We start from the raw sequence: 19,197 nt of genomic DNA on the forward strand, positions 1-19,197 counted from the left end.
GCGTAATAGATCGAAATTACATTTTCCTTTTAGTAGTTTATGAGGTAAAAATCCCCATTATAGATCCCTTTATCAAATTGAAGCCCTATGGAATGAGTAATAGATGGGAGAAAATGGTGTGGATTGTTGATGAACTATTGATGAAGGTGAAAAGGCAAGGGACATGATAAATAAGAAGATGTGACGGCCTTATCAAAGATGAACAAATGGGAGCGATTATAGGCTGAGGGTATTTTTGTCAATTATAGTTTGTCCCAGCGTGTTCCATCCTTTTGGGTGGGACAAAATTTCTATAAGAGCTTACAATCGTAAAACTAGCCAACTATAGTCGTTTTTATATACATTCCCCTATTTGTGTTGTTTTTTACAATGAATGAATGTATTTTTTGCACAATATTAAGATACACATATTTTTCAAAACTAAGTTATTAGAAATGATGTAAATTTATCAATCGCCCAATTTATACGAGAGGTGTTTGAAAAGGAGTTTCTCTCCAGAGAAAATTGAGGGTTGAAATCTCGTGATTGACAGATGTATAGTTTTTGAGTAATATTTGAAAGGGTGTATATCTATCTAAAAAAGAAGCTCAACTTATATATTTTGTAGTCCATTATACATTTTGAAGTAATATCCGATCTTTAACTCCATTATACATTTTGAACATATTTTTTTTTCTTTAGAAAAACAAACTAATTTTGCCCAAGACTAAATTTGACAAGAAAACATTTCTATCAAATGTCAGTTCACCAAAAACTGACTATATAATAGCATGTTATTCACGAATTCACATACATGATAACTAGATTGGAATCTAGAGATGAAGAGAGAAACAAAGAATATTACTATAATATAAATGAAAAAATTTGAGAGTAATCATTACACAACCTTTGAGATCATTTATTTTAAACGAAGAATCCTTTTTTTATATCATATATCCTAATATCAAGAAATGCAATTTAGAAATAGATAAGAATATTAATAAATTTAACTAGAGAATAAATTTGAAATAAGGCATTGATTAACACTAATCACTCTCATACCCGGTAGTGGACTGAGTATTGAATAAGGTTACAATGTATTATACATATACATGCACTGTAAGGTGTGGTGCTAATGGCATGCCTATTTAACCGTATTAGGAACACCACACCTGGGTACGGTGAGGGTGGAATGTTATCCCGATCACTGCACTCTCTATGAAAAAAAAATCCAATTTGACCATTTGGGTTTTAAAGAGTGAAGAGAAAATGAGATGATGTTGATCTGATAGAGGAAAAGTAAAAGATGAAATGAGGGTAGCCTCCGGCCCAAGTGGGGTGTATGGACCTCACTCGAAATGGGTATTGCCTTATATTTTACCATTTTTTGCTTTTAATGAATGTCATCCCCACTTGTGAGAGTTCTTGGTAGTTGGTCGTTGACGGAAGCACATGGTGATACAATCATATCCACATGAGTCATATCCACATGGGCTATTTTGTCCCAAGAGTAGAAGAACTATGTAAATATTGGTAAAAGTGATTTCGTTTCGGAGTAAACTGACAAAAGCTATTTTTAAAAGTAAAGATTCAGCAAAGCAATATTTAAACTAGAAAGACTAAACAAGTAAACCCGAAATATCAATGAAAAAACGTTTCTTTTGAAAGGTGGGTAGTAGAGTTTTTATAACGTGGTGTGATTTCTTGGGTACTTATATTGCTACACTCCATCTTATGCTTAGATGTTTATATGTTATTATGCGTTGGGTAAAAATGCTAAAGTGACAAAATCTACCTCTACATAATCTGGATTCTTTAGTTTGATCAATATATGTATTTCCTTCCCCCATCATTTTTGACATGAAGCATTTGATGAAGCTTTGCAATAGTCAAGATCCGACTATGGTTAATGCAGCTCTGTATTTTCCCAAATTCATGTTTGACTTTACTTTCATTGATTCTGGTATTAAATAACACCAAAATTGTTTCCCACACCATGCGTTTAAGATCATCCAATGTTTTTCTTGTGTAATCTTCATAAATGTAATCTTCATAAATGGTTACTTGCCATTGGTGCTGGATGAAGCAGGTTAGAAGATGTCTTTTAACTCTGAAATTTATCTTAGTTTGACTTTGACATGATGAAATTGTTTATATCCCATGAAAAGGTGAATATTAACCTTTAAATTATTATATTCCTAAAATATCCTTTGGCGTTGCTTCATTTAGAAGCAGTTACTACACACTACTACTTCAATGTTCATTAACATGAGTAAGCCTAAGAATCTAGGATGTTTCAAATCTCATGTGGTCAATGTGATGCAACTTTAGGGTCTGCTTCAAAATGCTCACAACAGGTAAAACAAAATCAATAAGGGTAAACATGCAATTGTTAACCTTTTTGTACAATTTTCACTTACCCTCATGAAAAGTTGTGATGTTTCAGGTATCAACCATGATGCCGTTTTTTTTTTTCTAAAAAGTAAAGGTGATATCAAAAGGTAAGAAGATAAAAATACGATCATGCACAATTGAGAGAAAAAAGGAGAAACAACAAAGCATATCAAATTGAGATTTGAGCTTTGTAACTCAATAGTGTAATCAAGAACTCTGTGTTTATTATTAAGATTCAATCAGTAGTGTACAAAACAACAAACATATTAAAAAAAAGGATTGACCTTTGTAACTCAATAATGTATTGTAATCAATCAAAATTCATTTATTCTGGAGTTGCAGGATGCATGAGTTCATGAAAACTAAAACCTGAATATCCTCATCTGATTTGATATCTGTGCTTTGAAATCATACATTAAATCCCTCAGAACGAAGGCACAAACGATGAGCTTCAATCCATTTTGAGCAAGCTGATTCACCATGCTCCACAACACATTCGTCCCTGAGCTTCTTAGTGTCAGGGCAAGCACAGCAGATTTTCTTCTTTGGCTTTGACTCAGGTCCTGTCGTAGCATCTTTTGGTGCTTTTGTTAATCTTAATGTAGAAGTGAAGTCTTGTGTCTGTAATCCACTCATGATTCCAAGTTCCTGAATCATAACATATATGTGAACAAATCAAGATTAGTTACAAGTTACAAGTTACAATCACATCATGTAGATACATAATATGTTCATGATCAAAATTGTATTCATTTCCTAACGAAACAATATCAATTAACCAATCTTCTGTGAATCGTCAAGAACAAGCTGATGGAGTAATCAAGGAAAAAGTACCTAAAACCCTACAAAAACCCTAACGCATTGCGAAACAAATGATTACCAGATCACTAAAATGTATTGATCGATTCTATACATTTCTTAAACCCGGGAACCAATAACTTTGATTCCTTGTTTAACCCTAATCGGAATTTTTAGATTACGAAAGAACTGAACAGAAATCGAAAAATCCATTACGCGTACCTTTACGGAATCAGAGAATTGAAGGGATTATGGAGACAGGTGGGAAGAAGAGAGTTGTAAGAGGCGATCTGAGAGTCGTAATTTCAGAGCTGTATAACGTGTTGCGTTTATCCGCCGCGAAAGAAGAAAGTACGAATGAAATCACGTGCGGAGCACAACATTATAAATCGTACATCGTGTTCGTCGATATAAGTCTGCAACTTTGTAGTTTGTACTACCCGTCAAGGGATTAATTAAAAGATAGTCAATATCTTTCATCCTTCGTTATTTTAAGAAATTTAAGTGGGTGTTTGGGATAGCTTTTGATTATTAGTTTTTTTGTTTTTTAAAAAATGTTAATCAGCTAAAAAAAATAAATATTTGATTATTTAAAAAATGTTTTTTATAATAGTTTTTTGGATGGAAAAAAATAAAACTTTCAAAAAGTTGAAAAATCATAGCTTTTTAACCATTTTATTCCTGAAAAAACAGTTTTTCGCATCCAAACATTTTTTTAAAACCAGTTTTTAATGATAATTAATTGTATTTTTATATTGAAAATTCTATAAAATCATATTTAATTAATAATTTATTGAAAATAATTATTATTAATAATGATTTTTTCTATAAAAATTTTATTATTTTTGTAAGCATGCTTTACACGTGTTATAACCTAGTTAATCATTAAATAGATCAAGAATAAATAAAGAAAATTTTGAAAAATAATATATTTTTTTAAATTAAAGTTTGTTCTATTTTTTTTTTAAAAAAATTGTTATTTTAAATTGATTTTTTTATTTTATTTTGGTATCTTTTATTATCATTTAGATTATTATTATTGTTACTATAGTTATAAATTTTATCACTTGGACTAGACATCCACAATTCTTGAACCAAAAACTTTGGGGTGTTCAATAGATATATTATCCAACAACCGTTTCATAAATTTTTTAATGTAATGTAATTTTTTTGAGAATTTTTTTTTTTTATATTATAAATTTTGTTCAATGCAAGGTCTTCTCTAAAAACAATTCGTGCAATCTTTGAGTTTTTTGTTTTGTCTTTGACAACGCTATCTCTTATTGAATAGTGTTACGCATTGTTCTCGAGTTTATTTTTTATTTTTTTAATCCAATAAACGAAAGGGAAAGAAAATATTGACAGGAATAAAGGAGGGACAAATTTTTCTTATTCCATGTTCCTGAATTCGAAGGAAATGAAAAAAAAATGAAAGAAAAATTTTAAGTTTTTATGTTCGTGAGTTATGAAGATCTATACATCTTTTACGTTAGGTGTTTTGGTTACAAAAAATGGTATGTTGTGCTGTAAATATTAATCTTACATACCAATGACCTTAGCAGTGGCGGAGCTAGATGGGGCGTTAGGGGTACAGCTACATCCCCAAAATAAAATTTATATATATTAAACATTACATATTAATTTTCTATATGTAAGCACGCTAAACTATCTTGCACCCCCATCTCGAAACATTAAACCTTATTGTTTACCATTTTTTCAAGAATAAAAGGGGTTGTTGCCGAGAGTCTAGAGACAACAGTGAGATCGATATTTCATCATCAATTCAATAATTTTTGTTAAAAATAAACATTCCAAGAGGCTTCATGCTTTCACTCATGGTTTGATGGGTTCGAATGCTATTTTAAATTTCGATTATGCTTGTACCCCCGTATTAAAACTCCTAGTTCCGCCATTAGACCTTGGAATGTCTGCTTTTATCCTAAATCGTTTGTATGTGTGTTAAAATCATAAGTTTTCTAGGTTTTTTCTATTATTATCCTTGTGACGTGTTATTATAAGTTTATAGTTTTTCATGAAATAAATTTCGCAGCAAAAACCTTAAATCTACAATTCTTTTACATTTTTTACCATAAGTAAGTTTTTTCTCCATATTATATGTATTAATATATAAATACTATTTAGTAAAACATCTTATTATGTTTTTTTAAATGGTATTTCTTTGTATATGTATTTTACTATTTATATGTTTAAAACATTTTTATACTTCAAGAACAGGTAAGAAAATATTCCTAATTCTAAAAAAACATGAAATATGTATTTTTAAAATGGTGAAAACTAATTTTCTTAAAAACTCATTTTTACGTTTTTAGTTTTTAGAAGTATAAATATATATTTATATATTTTTTATGTTTTTAGAAATATAAATACATATTTTATGTCCCTAGAAGTATAAATATGTTTTTAGAAGTGTAAATATATATTTATATTTTTTAGAAATATAAACATATTTGTAAAAATATAAATACATATTTTAAGTTTTAAAGAAAAGATAAATGCGTTTTTTTAGAAGCAGGAAGAGTATAAATACATATCTATACTTTTAAAAACATATTTATATTTTTAAAGAAGTAAAAATATATTTTTTGCTTCTTAAAAACATAAAAACAAGTATTTATATTTCTAAAGAACTAAAAATACATATTTATACTTCTAAACGTTGTCTTTATGCTTCTAAAAACGTAAAAATGTGTAAAAGTATATTTATATTTCTAAAAACATAAAAAATATTTTTAAGAATGTTAAAAAAAAATTATCATTTTATAAAAAACATAAATACGTATTTTTTATTTTGTTTTAAACCATATAAATAAACAAAAAAACATATATAAAAATAACATTTAAATACAGGTGCAGCCGTCCAGATGTGGATCTAGACGTTTTAAGTTGGGCGTGTGTCAAGGGAGAGGGAGTGGGCGGTGTTGCTGACTTAGCTATCCGTCGCCCCTAACGGTAAGGTATGTCTTTCATCGATTTAAGCCCTGGATTTGTTGTATATATTTCATCGATTTATGCTTTTTATTGATGATTTTTACTTGATTGTTGAAAACAAAGTCTCTGTTTGATTTGAAAAACGCATCAATGTGTATCCAATTATCCATCCGGATTAAATCAAATCGATATTACCTCTAGACGCGAGGCAACTAAAATTTCCCTTTTTTTCCTATTAGCGTTTCAATTTTCGCATTTAGCTTCATATAATTTGTCAACTGAACAAGTTTGTCTTTGATAGTTTTCGATGCAACCCAAGTGTTTGATAAAATGCTTGAGTGAAATCTTGGAACATGCAACTGTATTCACCTTTGACCAAGGTCTGATCTTCATCTTCTTGTTGCAGATTATTTTCTGGTTTTCTTGATTACAATGGCTGCATCTGCAGAAACCTTGAAATGTGAGCATCATAAAACAGCAGAAGATGATGACTGGACAATTGTTTTGCGAAAACGCACCAATCCCAAACGAAAATTTCCAAAACTTAAACCCTCAAAACAACAACAAGAGCAACAACAAACACAGTGGGCCCCAACAGACATCGAAACAACTCTAGAAAAAGAACTCCACTTGATGAACAAGATGAAAATCTCAATTGAAAAACTTGAAAAATCCCAATTCTTCAATGCTTTTCTCGATCAAATCCACACCCCCGAAGCATCTCAACATTTTCTAAAACTTACACAATCACAATCCAAAGTAAAAATGGTGATATATGGAATTGGAAGCATCGAATCATTTGAATCACCTCGATTGCAACTTAGTCTTGCAATTTTGATGAAAAGAAAACTTGATTGGATTGGAGAAATGGAAGTTTTTGATCCGATTATTTCTTTGACCGAGTCAAAGGTCATGGTGGAGCTCGGTTGTCGTGTTCTTTTGGTCAATGAACATGGTAGGAGAGAAGCGGTTGACCCGATTTTATTTTTCATGCCACATTGTGAAGTTGAGTTATATGATAATTTACTGAAAACCAATTGGAGACATGATTTGTTAAACAAAATCATATTACTTGGAAACAGTTTTGAGAAATATGAGCATCATCGATTGGTGTCTAAGAACCAAGCTTTAGATGAATCAAGGAAACATTTACTTGCAATACAAGAATTCACTAAAGAGTTTGAGATTAAAACTCTCTCAGATGATTATTTTCGAGCCTTTCATGGTTCGAGTTGGCATTTTTTTAGTGTTGATTGTGACACAGATTTGCAATTAACATGTTGAAACTTCTTATTATGATTAAAGATTGGATTGTGAGATTATGTTTGAACATTTGGATGTGATTGGACAAACTTTCTAGTGTTGTTTTTGATGATAATGATGAAGAGAGCATTTTAAAAGATCTATTTTTTTTTTGTCCCATTGATATTAGTTACAAGTTACAGACTTACAGATTCAATCTAATCCATGCTAAACATAGTACATGAACAACACCATTTAGGTTTATGGCCTTTCAGTTGTTGCATACTCTCCTCTGTATGAGTTCATTATTATTATTATTATTAGAGTTTCCATGGTAACAAATTTGTGTCAGGCTAGAAAAAAACATAAACCAGTGGGATTTGATGAAAAAAAAAATAATGTATAAAATTGAGATTCAAAATAAAATAAAATAAAATAAAATAAAAATAAATAAATAAATAAATAAATTTAAAGAATAAAACTATTATAGAAAAAAAAAATCGTGCAACGGAAAATGGGGAAGTGAAGCAAGCATCTACCTTGCACTTTTGTTTGTTTTAGGCCTTTTATCAAGTTACATGTTTGGATCAAATCAATATACTTTTTTTTTAACAGAAAAACACATATATTATAGAAAACCAGCTGGGAAAGAACACACGGAAAATGCATACCACCAAGACACCAAGACTTTTAGAAGAATGAAAAATAAAACCACCCCACCCCCACCCCATGATCTTACTTTCAAGGATCGGGTTACAACACCACTCTAACCAACTAAGTTTTCTACTTTTTTTGTCTAGAATTGATCAAAAGATAGGATAAGATTTGGACTTTATTTGCAAGACTTGAAGATGAGATGAGTTTAATAGAGCGAGCTAACTTGTTCATGAATTTCCAGATGACCCAAATAAAAACCAAAGTTATAGCTTCTCCGATCAATCCTAGGTCTTTGTTAGATGTCAAACTATTCTTGCAATGTAATAGTTATGAGAACGACTAGAAACCAAATGGAAATGAGTGCCACCATAGTCCAATATTTCCCCAAACTTCACATGAAATTGGACAAAAGGTGAATAAATGGTCTTCTTATTCTGGTTATCGGTTGCAGAGGGTGCACAAAATATTGGTACCAATTCCCAAATTGCTAAGGTTTTCTTTTGTTGGCAACCTACCATGACATACTCTCCATGCTAGGATGTTTAGTTTTCTAGGCACTGGGTAGTTCCATTTCAACAAATGTTTGTCTTTGGGAGAAGCAAGTCGTCAATGTGGTTTCTCAATGAAGTTATTGTGAATATTCTTGATGGCTCAAGCTTCCATAACCTCCTATCATTTTGATTTGAGCGGGGATTTATGAAGGAGTTTTGAAAATTTAAGTTTTGTTTGATAATGCGGGGTGCAAATTCAATGGTACCCCAGCAAAAACCTTTTCTCTTGGCATTTGAAGGAGCATTGAAACCCCCATCATTACCGTATAAGGCTGTTATGACATCTTTCCACATCTCTTTTTTATTTGATTTGAAACGCCACTACCACTTTCCTAAGAGCGCAAGATTTTGAGCTTTCAAGCTTCCGATACTGAGGCCTCCGTCCTTAACTTTGGAGAGAACTTTCTCTGAGGCTATCCATGACATTTTGTTTTTGTCCGCTGACCCGCCCCAAAAGAAACGCCTTTTGTGGTTTTCTACGGTGATGATTATCATTACAAGAGCCTAATATAGTGAGAATAAGTATGTTCCAAGACCATCGAGCACTTATATACATAATTTTATGTAACATTCGTAATTTGGTATGTTTCCCTTTTAGCCATTAATGCAAATTTTTTACCTTTTTGGTCCCTAGCTAGTACGCGGGGCGTCCTAGCTCTTTTTTGGACGTGAGATTCACCTATGTACGCGGGGGGTACGTGGTGTAGGGAAAAACCCTAATTTTTGGGGTTTGCACCCTATTTAAGCAACTTAAACCACCTTGGGACATTCTATTGATCAACCTCCATCACCCTATACCCTAAAAACGAAACCCTAAGTGCCTTTTGTGAGTTTGAGCTTAAAAGTGAGATTTGGTGGTGTTTTAGTGAAAAAAGAAGAAGACGAACACTTGGTGGTTGCTTGGGACTAGCTTGGGCTTGTAGATCCAGGGTCATCTTCATCTTAGCAAGTCATTTGAGGTAAAAAGCTCCCATCTTGATGATTCTATGTGCTATATCTAACTTAGGGTGTCATTTATGCATTTTTGGGTCTTTTGAGCTAAAGTTGAGCTTTTGATCTACTCTCGAAGTCATAGATGTTAGATCTTAGCCCCATTAAGGTCCCTTGTCCTTAAAAATGTAATCTTTATGAGAGATATTGGCCCATGCAAGTGTTAAGAGTCTTATTAAGCTTCTTTTTTTGAGTGTTGGGTCCCATTAAGTCATGCATGGGTGTAAAGTTGCCAACTTTACATATTAAGACACCATTTAGGATCAGATATGGAAGTTTGGCTTATTGGCTTAATCGATTAAGTTCTTTTTGAGTTGGGTTAGTAATCGGGGGAGTACGCTGGGAGTACCTAGCTGGTACGCTATGCGTACTGGCCCCGGAAGGAGTACGCTAAGCGTACGAGCTGAGTACGCCCATGCGTACTCAGCAGATTGACTTTCGGTTTGACTTCCTCAGGTTTGGGTCATATTTTGGGCTTTTAGGATTTGGGCCTTGTTAGGCCAGTGGACTTCTGATTTTGGGCCATGGACATACAATGGGCTTTCTTGGGATTAGGTCCATGATGATTTTTGGGCCTAATTTGGAAGTTGGGCCTTAGTAGGCCTTGTGATGTCATTTAGGAATTTAGGCCTTTAAGCAAATTGGTTGGGCCTTGGTTTTAAGCCAAGTAAGAAAAATGGTAAAAGGGTCTTTTACCTTGGATATTGGAAAAGTATATTAGATTCTTGATTATGAGTCGAGATCCAATTATTAATTGGATATTATTTTATGATGTTAGCGCAGAGATTTTCCGGACCAACAAACCGAGATTTATTTGAGAGATTCAACAGCTAGAGGTGAGTTTTCTCACTGTGTTTAGCGGGTCGAAGGCACCAATGCCGGCTCATGGTTTATGATGATTAGGATGCTAGTTGTCTGTGTGACTATTTCATGTATGATATGATGGGTTTTGATCAAAAGAACATTCCTATGTGCACATGCAAAACCCTAAAGCTTTGGATTTAGGTTTCTCTATTGTACATGCAAATTTATCCAAAGCTTTCAAACCCTAGATCTAGCATACAAAATCTAAAATTAACAACTAAAACAAGTTTAGATGATTACCTTTCACAAGTAACAAGAATCTTTAACTTCAAGAGCTTAGTATCACAATTGTAATACCCTTAATGGCTTACAAACGCCAAGGCAAGAAGATGATCTAGAAGTGAGGGAATGGAGGCACAATTTCGGCTCTTAGAACTCTAGGGTTTCTTGGGGTAGCCGAAATATGAAGCCCTGGGGTCCTTTATATAGGTGTGATGTTGGGGATTCAGTCAAAACGCTAATTGGATAGCTTAGGCCTTAAGCAGTCCAATGGAACCCTCCAGAACAAGGCCTTGGATGATTTCTAAGTGGGCTTCCACCTTAAAATCGTCCATTCTATAATCCAAGAGATCCACAACCCCAAATCTAATTATTTTATAAATGCAATTATAGTCCCCTTAGTTCAATTAATCTCTTTTAGCCACAAAAATAATTCTTAAATAATTCTTGACCAATATTAATTAAATAATAGAGTAAATTACTGAAATTGTCCCTATGGTTTGGTCAAGATTACACGTTTGGTCCCTAACTTTTTTTTTTTTTTTTTTGCATTGGGATATGTTGGAATAGTGTCCAAGGTCATTAACTATTGGTAATATTTCTAATAATAGCAGGGTCCCTTAGGGTTGCCCTAAAGACCCAAATTGAGTAGAATAAATAAAGGAGAAATTAGTTTAGCAATTATTATGGTTAATAATTAATTAGAAACTAACTGGAAATATATTTTGGAAATATATTATGGGAGTTAATTAACACTTTAATTAATTAAAGGGTTGAATGTTCATTAATCGATAGTTGGTTAATCAGGAATGTTCCAGAACCTTATGGAATTAGGGTTGGATGAAAATCACTTCATCCCACATGGGAAAGGAGTGAAATTTCATGGTTCGGCCTCCATCCTACATGGGAAGGAGTACTAAACCCTAGGAGGCATCCAATGCTATAAATAGGGCCTTAGGGATTTCATTCCTCCTTGTACCTTGGCTTGAGGACGGTTTCTAACCCCTTTGGTTTTATGAAATTGACCCTTCTCCTAGTTATTTTTATTCCACTCTTTGGTGTCATTGGGTGTGATACCATTATAAGGATTCTGGTTTGGGTCCTTTCATCCAAGCAACTTCATGGAGGTTCAAGATCTCAAGCATGGAGATCAAGGGCTACATAAGAGGTATGTTTTCTTACCTATGTTTTAGTTTTCTAGGGTTGATGTAATTAGCATGAAGCCATAGATCCATAGGATGCATGTACACTTAGGTATATCGTTGTTTCGATTTTTCTGCTGCCTAGTTTTAGAGTGTATTTGATGCATAGAAAACCCAACAGTGGTATCAGAGCCATTGTGTAACGCCCCAAATTCTCAGGTATTGTCTAAATGCGAGTTTTAGGGTTAAGCCCTACTTGACGAGTGGGTGGATCTGCTCGTCGAGTAGCAGAGGGAAGGATTGCAGGTTAAGTAACCTACTCGACGAGTCCATGTTGGGACTAATAACCATTACTAAAAGACTTATACTTATTTCGACTCTTAAATTCTATAGCAGAAAGATGCCGCCTCGTAGGTCTGCTTGACGCACTGGCAGAACGCAAACAAATCCGCCACCGCCGCCTCCCCAATATGATCCTGTCATGTTCCAAGTTGCGGTCACGGCCGCAGTGGCAGCTGCTATGTCCCAAATCAGCCCTGACGGTACCAGAAGAACAGGGAGTGGCATTAATAACTCCACTCAAGAAGAAAGCCAAGGGCGCTCGAGAGAGTGTTCCTTTAAGGATTTCACCAATGGCAAACCCGATTCTTTCAATGGAAGCGGGGGAGTCATCGCACTGATGCAATGGTTCGAGAAGACCGAATCGGTCTTCGAAATTTGTGCATGCCCCGAAGCAAGCAAGGTCAAATTTATAGCTTACACTTTCTCTGGCCGGGCCCTCACTTGGTGTAAAAGCCACGTTAAGTCGCTAACGCTTGCAGTGGCTAACTGGTTAAGTTGGGAGGACTTAAAGAAGATGATGCTGAAAGAATATTGCCCAAGAGGCGAAGTGCAAAAGCTGGAGCAAGAACCGTGGGATCTCAAAATAACAGGCTCTGACCTTGCAACTTATACCGCCTGATTCTGTGATCTAGCACTCCTTTGTCCTGCTATGGTCACCCCGGAAGACAAAAAGTTGGAGCGATACCTCTGGGGATTGTCCTCCCAAATTCAAGATAACGTGTTGGCCTCAAGACCAACTACCTTTGACAGTGCCAAGGAGTTGGCACAACAACTCATCGACCATAGGGCCAGCCATGTCACTGTAGCAACCACCCCTGAGCAAGATGGAGGGAGAAACAACAAAAGGAAGTTTTGGAACAAAAAGAAGGACCAACCAGCCCAGGACTCCACCAAAAAGCAACAAACTTTGTAACATAAAATCTAGATAACAGCTTATAACTTTCAACACACTTTGTAACATGTTGAGCAAAGTGTTAATCTTTAATGACTTCATATTTTACATGTGTTTCTTGTTGTGGGATAATTGTATAACATAAAATACTCACTGAATTTTAAGAATCCTCCATCATTACCAATAGTACAAAACAAGGCATGATAAACATAGTTATATTTTGCTATACATTCGACGTACATAGAAAATGATTCTTATACACCACAAACAAACATACTAAACTATAATAGGTATAGTTAGGTTGCATATACAATACAAACATTATGATAGACTATAATAGGTATAGTTTGTGTCCATTTACATTACGAATTCATTACAAAAGGTTTTTAAACGAAAAGGGGTACAAATACAAAGTACCGGTTTCATACCGAAAATGAGTACAAATACAAAGTACCGGTTTCATACCAAAAAGGGGTACAAATACAAAGTACCAGGTTTTTCATATGAAAAGGGGTACAAATACAAAGTACCGGTTTCATACCAAAAAGGGGGTACAAATACAAAGTACCAGGTTTTTCATACGAAAAGGGGTACAAATACAAAGTACCGGTTTCATACCAAAAAGGGGTACAAACATAAAGTACCAGTTTCATACCAAAAAGGGGTACAAATACAAAGTACCAGGTTTTTCATACGAAAAGGGGTACAAATACAAAGTACCAGGTTTTCATACGAAAGGGGGTACAAATACAAAATACCGGTTTCATACCAAAAAGGGGTACAAATACAAAGTACCAGGCTCACAATGGTTTTTATGATATTAAAACTATATTTCATCTACAATTGTTAGACTTCATCTATATTTGCTAAGTGTATATGCTAGAGTTATATAAGAATCTAGTCACAATCGACTTAGAATTGGTGGGCCCGCCTTATCTCCTGTTCCTTGTTAGGTTGTGGACCTGGGGCAGACCCATTATATTCAACGGTTTATTTAACTTAATTTTTATATAATTTATATATGCTGAGTGATTATAGAAGTAATCTATGGGTCTCTCTAGGATTCATTATCGCATAACATAGAAACATTCATTTCATACATAATGAGGAAAATATTGGATTTTCTGGAAACATACTTTGTTGCTTTTACAAGGAAAACGTTTTCATTCTCAAACAAAACTCTTATGAACTCACCAACTTAATTGTTGATACTTTTTCAAAACTACTTGTATTCTCAGAAAATCAGTGAAACAGGAAAACCAACAACATTTTGAGGATGGGACGATAAATCGTCAAACAGTTCATTTAGTCATCATAATGTAATTGATTTTGAAACATGTAAACTTACTATGATGTAACTTTCTCAATTATATTTATGATGGTTGTATTTACTTTGAGCACTATTATACTCATTGTTGTGATACTATACATGAAGTCCTCCACCCCCGAACGTTTCCGCCATCCTTGGTTTGGGGGTGTGACATATAAGCCAAGATCTAAAGTTGTAACTGGTGGTTGTCGAGGCCAACACAAATAATAACCCTAAATATTACACACTAAAATAGTGTATAGTGGTAAAGGGATCGAATCCACGGAGATTGGTTCAATTTATAACTCTATAAAAAATCTCTTTGTAAAAATACTTGTAAAATGATAATAAAAATAAAATGGGGGGTTTTGGTGTTTTGAAATACTTGAAACAAACTAGAATTAACTATGATTTAAATAGACAAATGCAACAAAAATAAGAGTTTGATGTAAAATCAATAAGGGAGAGATGGTTGGCTTAAAGTTTCCTCACTTTGACTTTTGATGAACATATCATTAGAATCCAATGGTGCAATACTTTGATTTAAATCCTTAATTTGGCTATAGTAATCCAAGGAGCTTGAGATTACCTAGACTTTTCTTAATTGTTGAAATGGCTAGAGAAGCTCATAACAATTTCCTTAGTCAAAGTCACTAATTCCAAATAGCATGTAATTAGTGAAAGTCAACTAGCATTAAGAACCAAAAAGTCACCAAATCCAAGAGGGGTCAAATGCTTTCACCACCATGTTGGAGGAAATGTTTTTATGATTGTGTGAAGCAAAAACAACACAAAAATCATTTGTAGCTTGCTAATTTGAGGATCCTTTACTTAATCAAGAAATTAGCCAACTAATCACCACAAACACATTTAAACTCATGAACTAAAACATACAAGTAGTGATAAGATGTTAAAACACAAAACATTCCCATAAAGATTTAAGAACATGTTCATGGGTTCTTCAACATTCAACAAAAGTTCAAAGGATTAACCAAAAGTCAACCAAGATTAGTTTAGCCAAGCATGGCTAAACCCAAAGAAACAAAGTTAGAGAAAATTGTACCAAACATTAAGCAAGAATCAAGAGGTAAAAATATGATGTTCTTCAAGTGTTCTTGGCCTTCAAAAGTCTTCAAAACTCCAGAGAGAATCTCCAAAAATCGGATGTCTAAGAGTCTCCAAAAGATGGGCACCAACCTTCCTCAAATAGCTCAAAAGAAGAATTTCCGAAACTGCCCCTGCAGGAGGTTGCGCGACCCGCGTGCTGTTGCGCGGGTGGGTTGCGCGGGTGGTCCCTGAATGTAGCATCTTTGAGGTTTTGGGCCTCCATAGCTTAGCCCACTTGGCCCAGTGCGAGCCCAATCAGCTCCTAGCCCATTTTTCTTCAAGTTTTCTTCAATTTAAGCCCAATTTGGCTTCTCCAAATGATTCATAGCTCGTAAACTCGCCCGATTAATAATCTATGCATGATTGAATATACTCCCGCATCTTGCAAATTTAAATGTTTATTTCTCTCCAAGCCTTCAAATAATCATCAAGCTCGCTCCATGCATCATCTCCATCACCCATCAAGCCTAAGATCCTTGTTTTCCACCAATTCCCATCGCTTTCCATACGTCCCGAACATTCCCGCTCCACTAGTCTCCATGAAATCTGCAATAAAGCTCACGAAACTAGAAAGTGCCCGAAATAGTCATAAAATAACAAAAAAGGAAAATATGCATGAAAATTAACTAGATTATGAATGAAATATGCTAAAATAAACTATAAAAAGAAGTAAACAAAACTAACTATCAGTAACTTCAGATCTAAACTCTCTGAGGATTAAGGGACCATAAATTTATTAGTTTTGGCAAGTTTGAGCCCCTCCCTATGTGTAAAACCCCATTTCAAGCATAGTTTGGGCTTTTTGAGACATTGGAGCCTTGCATGCACGTAAAGTTTGCAACTTTACGTGATAAGCAGGCATAAGGAGGTTGGATCTACAATTTGGGGCCTTTTCATGGCTTAAAAGTTGTATGCATGATAAAATGATTAAATGAACTCGGCGAGTCACTTGAAGATGGTCGTGAACTCGACGAGTTGGAAGAACAACTCGGCGAGTCCGATGAAGATTGCCATGAGACTCGACGAGTTGAAGAATAACTCGGCGAGTCGGATGAGTTTTAACTAGGACATGTTTGGATGTATGTTCGTCGAGTTCAAGGAGGGAACTCGATGAGTAGCCTTAAGGGTTGATCGAGGATTCGAAGGAACTCGATGAGTCACTCCGATGACTCGGCGAGTTGGAATGTGCTCCAGAGAACTCGACGAGTACCCAAGTGCACTCGGCGAGTTAAGGTCAACACGGACTGTTGACCTTGATTGGGGACTTTGACTATGACCAGGGGTTGACTAGTGGTTTATGGAGCACCTTATAAGGTGAAGGACTTATGAGCATGTCATATTATGGTAATAGGTGGTGGAGTGTTTGACAAGTGATTGGAGAGCTTTGATTATTTATCGAGCTGACATCTTCGAGGTGAGTTATCCTCACTATACTATGGGGTCTACTAACGACGGCCCATTGGATATGCTATCCTAGTAGTGTTAAATGTTGAGTATGAGTTAATGTTACATGCTAGTGGTCATGCCAGTTAGGTAGACCTGTAGGACTACCTGTGATGTTATATGATTATTGCATGCTCAGTAGTTATGTTATATGTTATGTGGTTTGGGTTGAGGTTGTACTGCTCCATGCGGTAGCCAACAAACCCTAGAGTATTCCAGATATGAGTTGAGGGCCGGTAGGCATTCCATACTCATACTGAGGACTCGGGAGTATGCCAGATATGAGCTAAGGGCCCGGTAGACATTCCAGACTCATACTGAGGACCCTGGAGCATTCCATATACGAGCTGAGGGCCCGGTAGCCATTCCAGACTCGTACTGAGGGCTCGATGGCAATCTAGATATGAGTTGAGGGCCCGATAGGCATTCCAGACTCATACTGAGGGCTTGGTGGCAATCTAGATGTGAGTTGAGGGCTCGACAGGCATTCTAGACTCACACTGTGGGCCCAGGGGTATTCCAGTTTGTAGAGTTGTGGACCCGTTACGTGTTGTTCTGTTTTATTGATATGATATGCTAATATTGATATTGCTATGTGGACTGTATTTTGGGGGTAACCCACTAAGCTTTCGGGCTTACAGTTTCAGTTTATTGTTTCAGGTACATTAAAGGATCGCAGCAAGGCGAAGGCGTGATCGTACAGCTCCTCCTAATATATTTATGTTTCTGGGAAAAACTCTGATAACTAAGATTTTGAAAACAAAGTTGTAATGTTTATGATGAACTTGATATGTATAAAAAGTTTAAATTGGTTTGAAATTTTTGGGTGTTACACATTGGTTCATGGTTACTTTCACCCTAGATCCATGATTTCTGTAAAAACTTGTTTGAAACTGAATGGAAGAGGAATAACTGAAAATTTCGTAATGTGTTAAAACCATAGTCGCAGCTAACGACACGAACTAGGAGTTCACGACGTGAGCTCAACAGAATTTAGGGTTTCAGATTTTTTGCTATTTTTCGAATATGTAGCTTTGATAAACATGGATAAATACCTAATTTTTTTTTTTTTAATCTGGAAAATTGATAAATATTATTTAAATGTGTTTATTTGAATTTGAATATTTATTTGATAATGGATAAATGTTATTTAAATACGTTTTATTTGAATTTGAATATTTATTTGATAATTGATATATATTATTTAAATGTGTTTATTTGAATTTGAATATTTATCTGTTATTTGATATATATTATTTAAATGTGTTTATTTGAATTTGAATATTTATCTATTATTTGAATAGTGATTTAAATATTTCATATTTTTATAATAAAGATTTATAAATTTGAATATTACACCCTTATGATTTATTAGTTGTTACATTGCGTCCCTGCAATTAATTAGAATTAATAATAGACAATTAAATTTAAAGAGTTTTAAATTTACCCCTTGTGTGTGTATATATATATATATATATATATATATATATATATATATATATATATATATATATATATATATATATATATATATATATATATATATATATATATTAGAATTGTGTCTATTATATGTATAAGAAAGTTACAACATGCGCCCTTACGTGTTTAAATATTGACATGGTCAGTCTTACCGTGACTAGGCTCACCCGTTCTAATCTAAGGGTTTAAGGATGTCTCTTTGATTCTTAATGAAGTTGGTTTTTAATATGCTCCGTGCTTACCACCCTCACCGCCCTATCGCATTTTGAGAAGGGAGTTACCGAAAGGGTTTGATAGTGATGATGGTCAATCTAAAAGTATTCTAAATACAAGTATAAAACAAAAATCCGTTTTATTAATAGAATGTGAGTTTATATTATCCATGAAAATTGAACATTCTCTTTATATTCTGTTGGTGGAGCTCGTGTAGTTAACTGACACATCAATCTAGAATATAGTTGAGAATGATATGGAACTCGCGAATCTCAAGCGTAACTTGAGCCGGGGACCATTTGATTTTGCTAGGTTAATTCTCAATCTATTTAACGTGAATCTTATGTTATCCATAAAAGTTGCACATTCTCTTTATAACTTTTTGATGGAGCTCGTGTTGTTAACCGACACGTCAATTTGAGAGTATAGGTAGAGAATGATGTGGAACTCGCGAATCTCAAGCGTAACTTAAGCCGGGGACCATGCGATTTTGTATGGTCGACTCACCATCTGTTCAGTGACCCGCGGCGACCTCGTCATTAAATTTGAGATGAACATAATCCGAGATTAACATACCATTGATAGTCAATGAATCTCAAAGATCTAGGAATTTCGTGGTGATCG

At 34.5% G+C, this 19,197-nt stretch overlaps 2 protein-coding genes and 1 long non-coding RNA gene across 4 annotated transcripts; 2 read left to right on the forward strand and 1 right to left on the reverse strand.

Annotated features, from left to right (window-relative positions):
• The first annotated feature begins 1,644 nt into the window (after positions 1-1,644).
• On the forward strand, positions 1,645-2,967 carry LOC122194685 (uncharacterized). Its single transcript, XR_006184110.1, has 2 exons — positions 1,645-2,336; positions 2,426-2,967. It is a non-coding gene; the product is annotated as an uncharacterized LOC122194685 (long non-coding RNA).
• On the reverse strand, positions 2,578-3,587 carry LOC111899374 (cytochrome c oxidase copper chaperone 2). Its single transcript, XM_023895219.3, has 2 exons — positions 3,394-3,587; positions 2,578-3,021 (listed from the first exon to the last, which is right to left on the reverse strand). Exon 2 carries the CDS (start codon positions 3,007-3,009, stop codon positions 2,782-2,784), a length of 228 nt encoding a protein of 75 aa, XP_023750987.1. The 5' UTR covers positions 3,010-3,021; positions 3,394-3,587; the 3' UTR covers positions 2,578-2,781.
• Positions 3,588-6,039: 2,452 nt separating this feature from the next.
• Positions 6,040-7,526, forward strand: LOC111899357 (protein SENSITIVITY TO RED LIGHT REDUCED 1). 2 transcript variants are annotated; one of them, XM_023895202.2, is made up of 2 exons: positions 6,040-6,146; positions 6,527-7,526. In XM_023895202.2, exon 2 carries the CDS (start codon positions 6,553-6,555, stop codon positions 7,402-7,404), a length of 852 nt encoding a protein of 283 aa, XP_023750970.1. In that variant the 5' UTR covers positions 6,040-6,146; positions 6,527-6,552; the 3' UTR covers positions 7,405-7,526. The 2 variants fall into 2 exon arrangements, with proteins under 2 accessions (XP_023750970.1, XP_023750976.1); XM_023895208.2 differs by having other exon boundaries at positions 6,044-6,141.
• The last annotated feature ends 11,671 nt before the right edge of the window (positions 7,527-19,197 follow it).

This window comes from Lactuca sativa, chromosome 6, assembly GCF_002870075.4.
Source record: "Lactuca sativa cultivar Salinas chromosome 6, Lsat_Salinas_v11, whole genome shotgun sequence".
NCBI lineage: Eukaryota > Viridiplantae > Streptophyta > Magnoliopsida > Asterales > Asteraceae > Lactuca > Lactuca sativa.

Coding starts and splice junctions, on each gene's coding strand:
- LOC111899357 (XM_023895202.2), top strand. CDS start 6,553: ATGGCTGCATCTGCAGAAACCTTGAAATGTGAGCATCATAAAACAGCA.
- LOC111899374 (XM_023895219.3), bottom strand. CDS start 3,009: ATGAGTGGATTACAGACACAAGACTTCACTTCTACATTAAGATTAACA.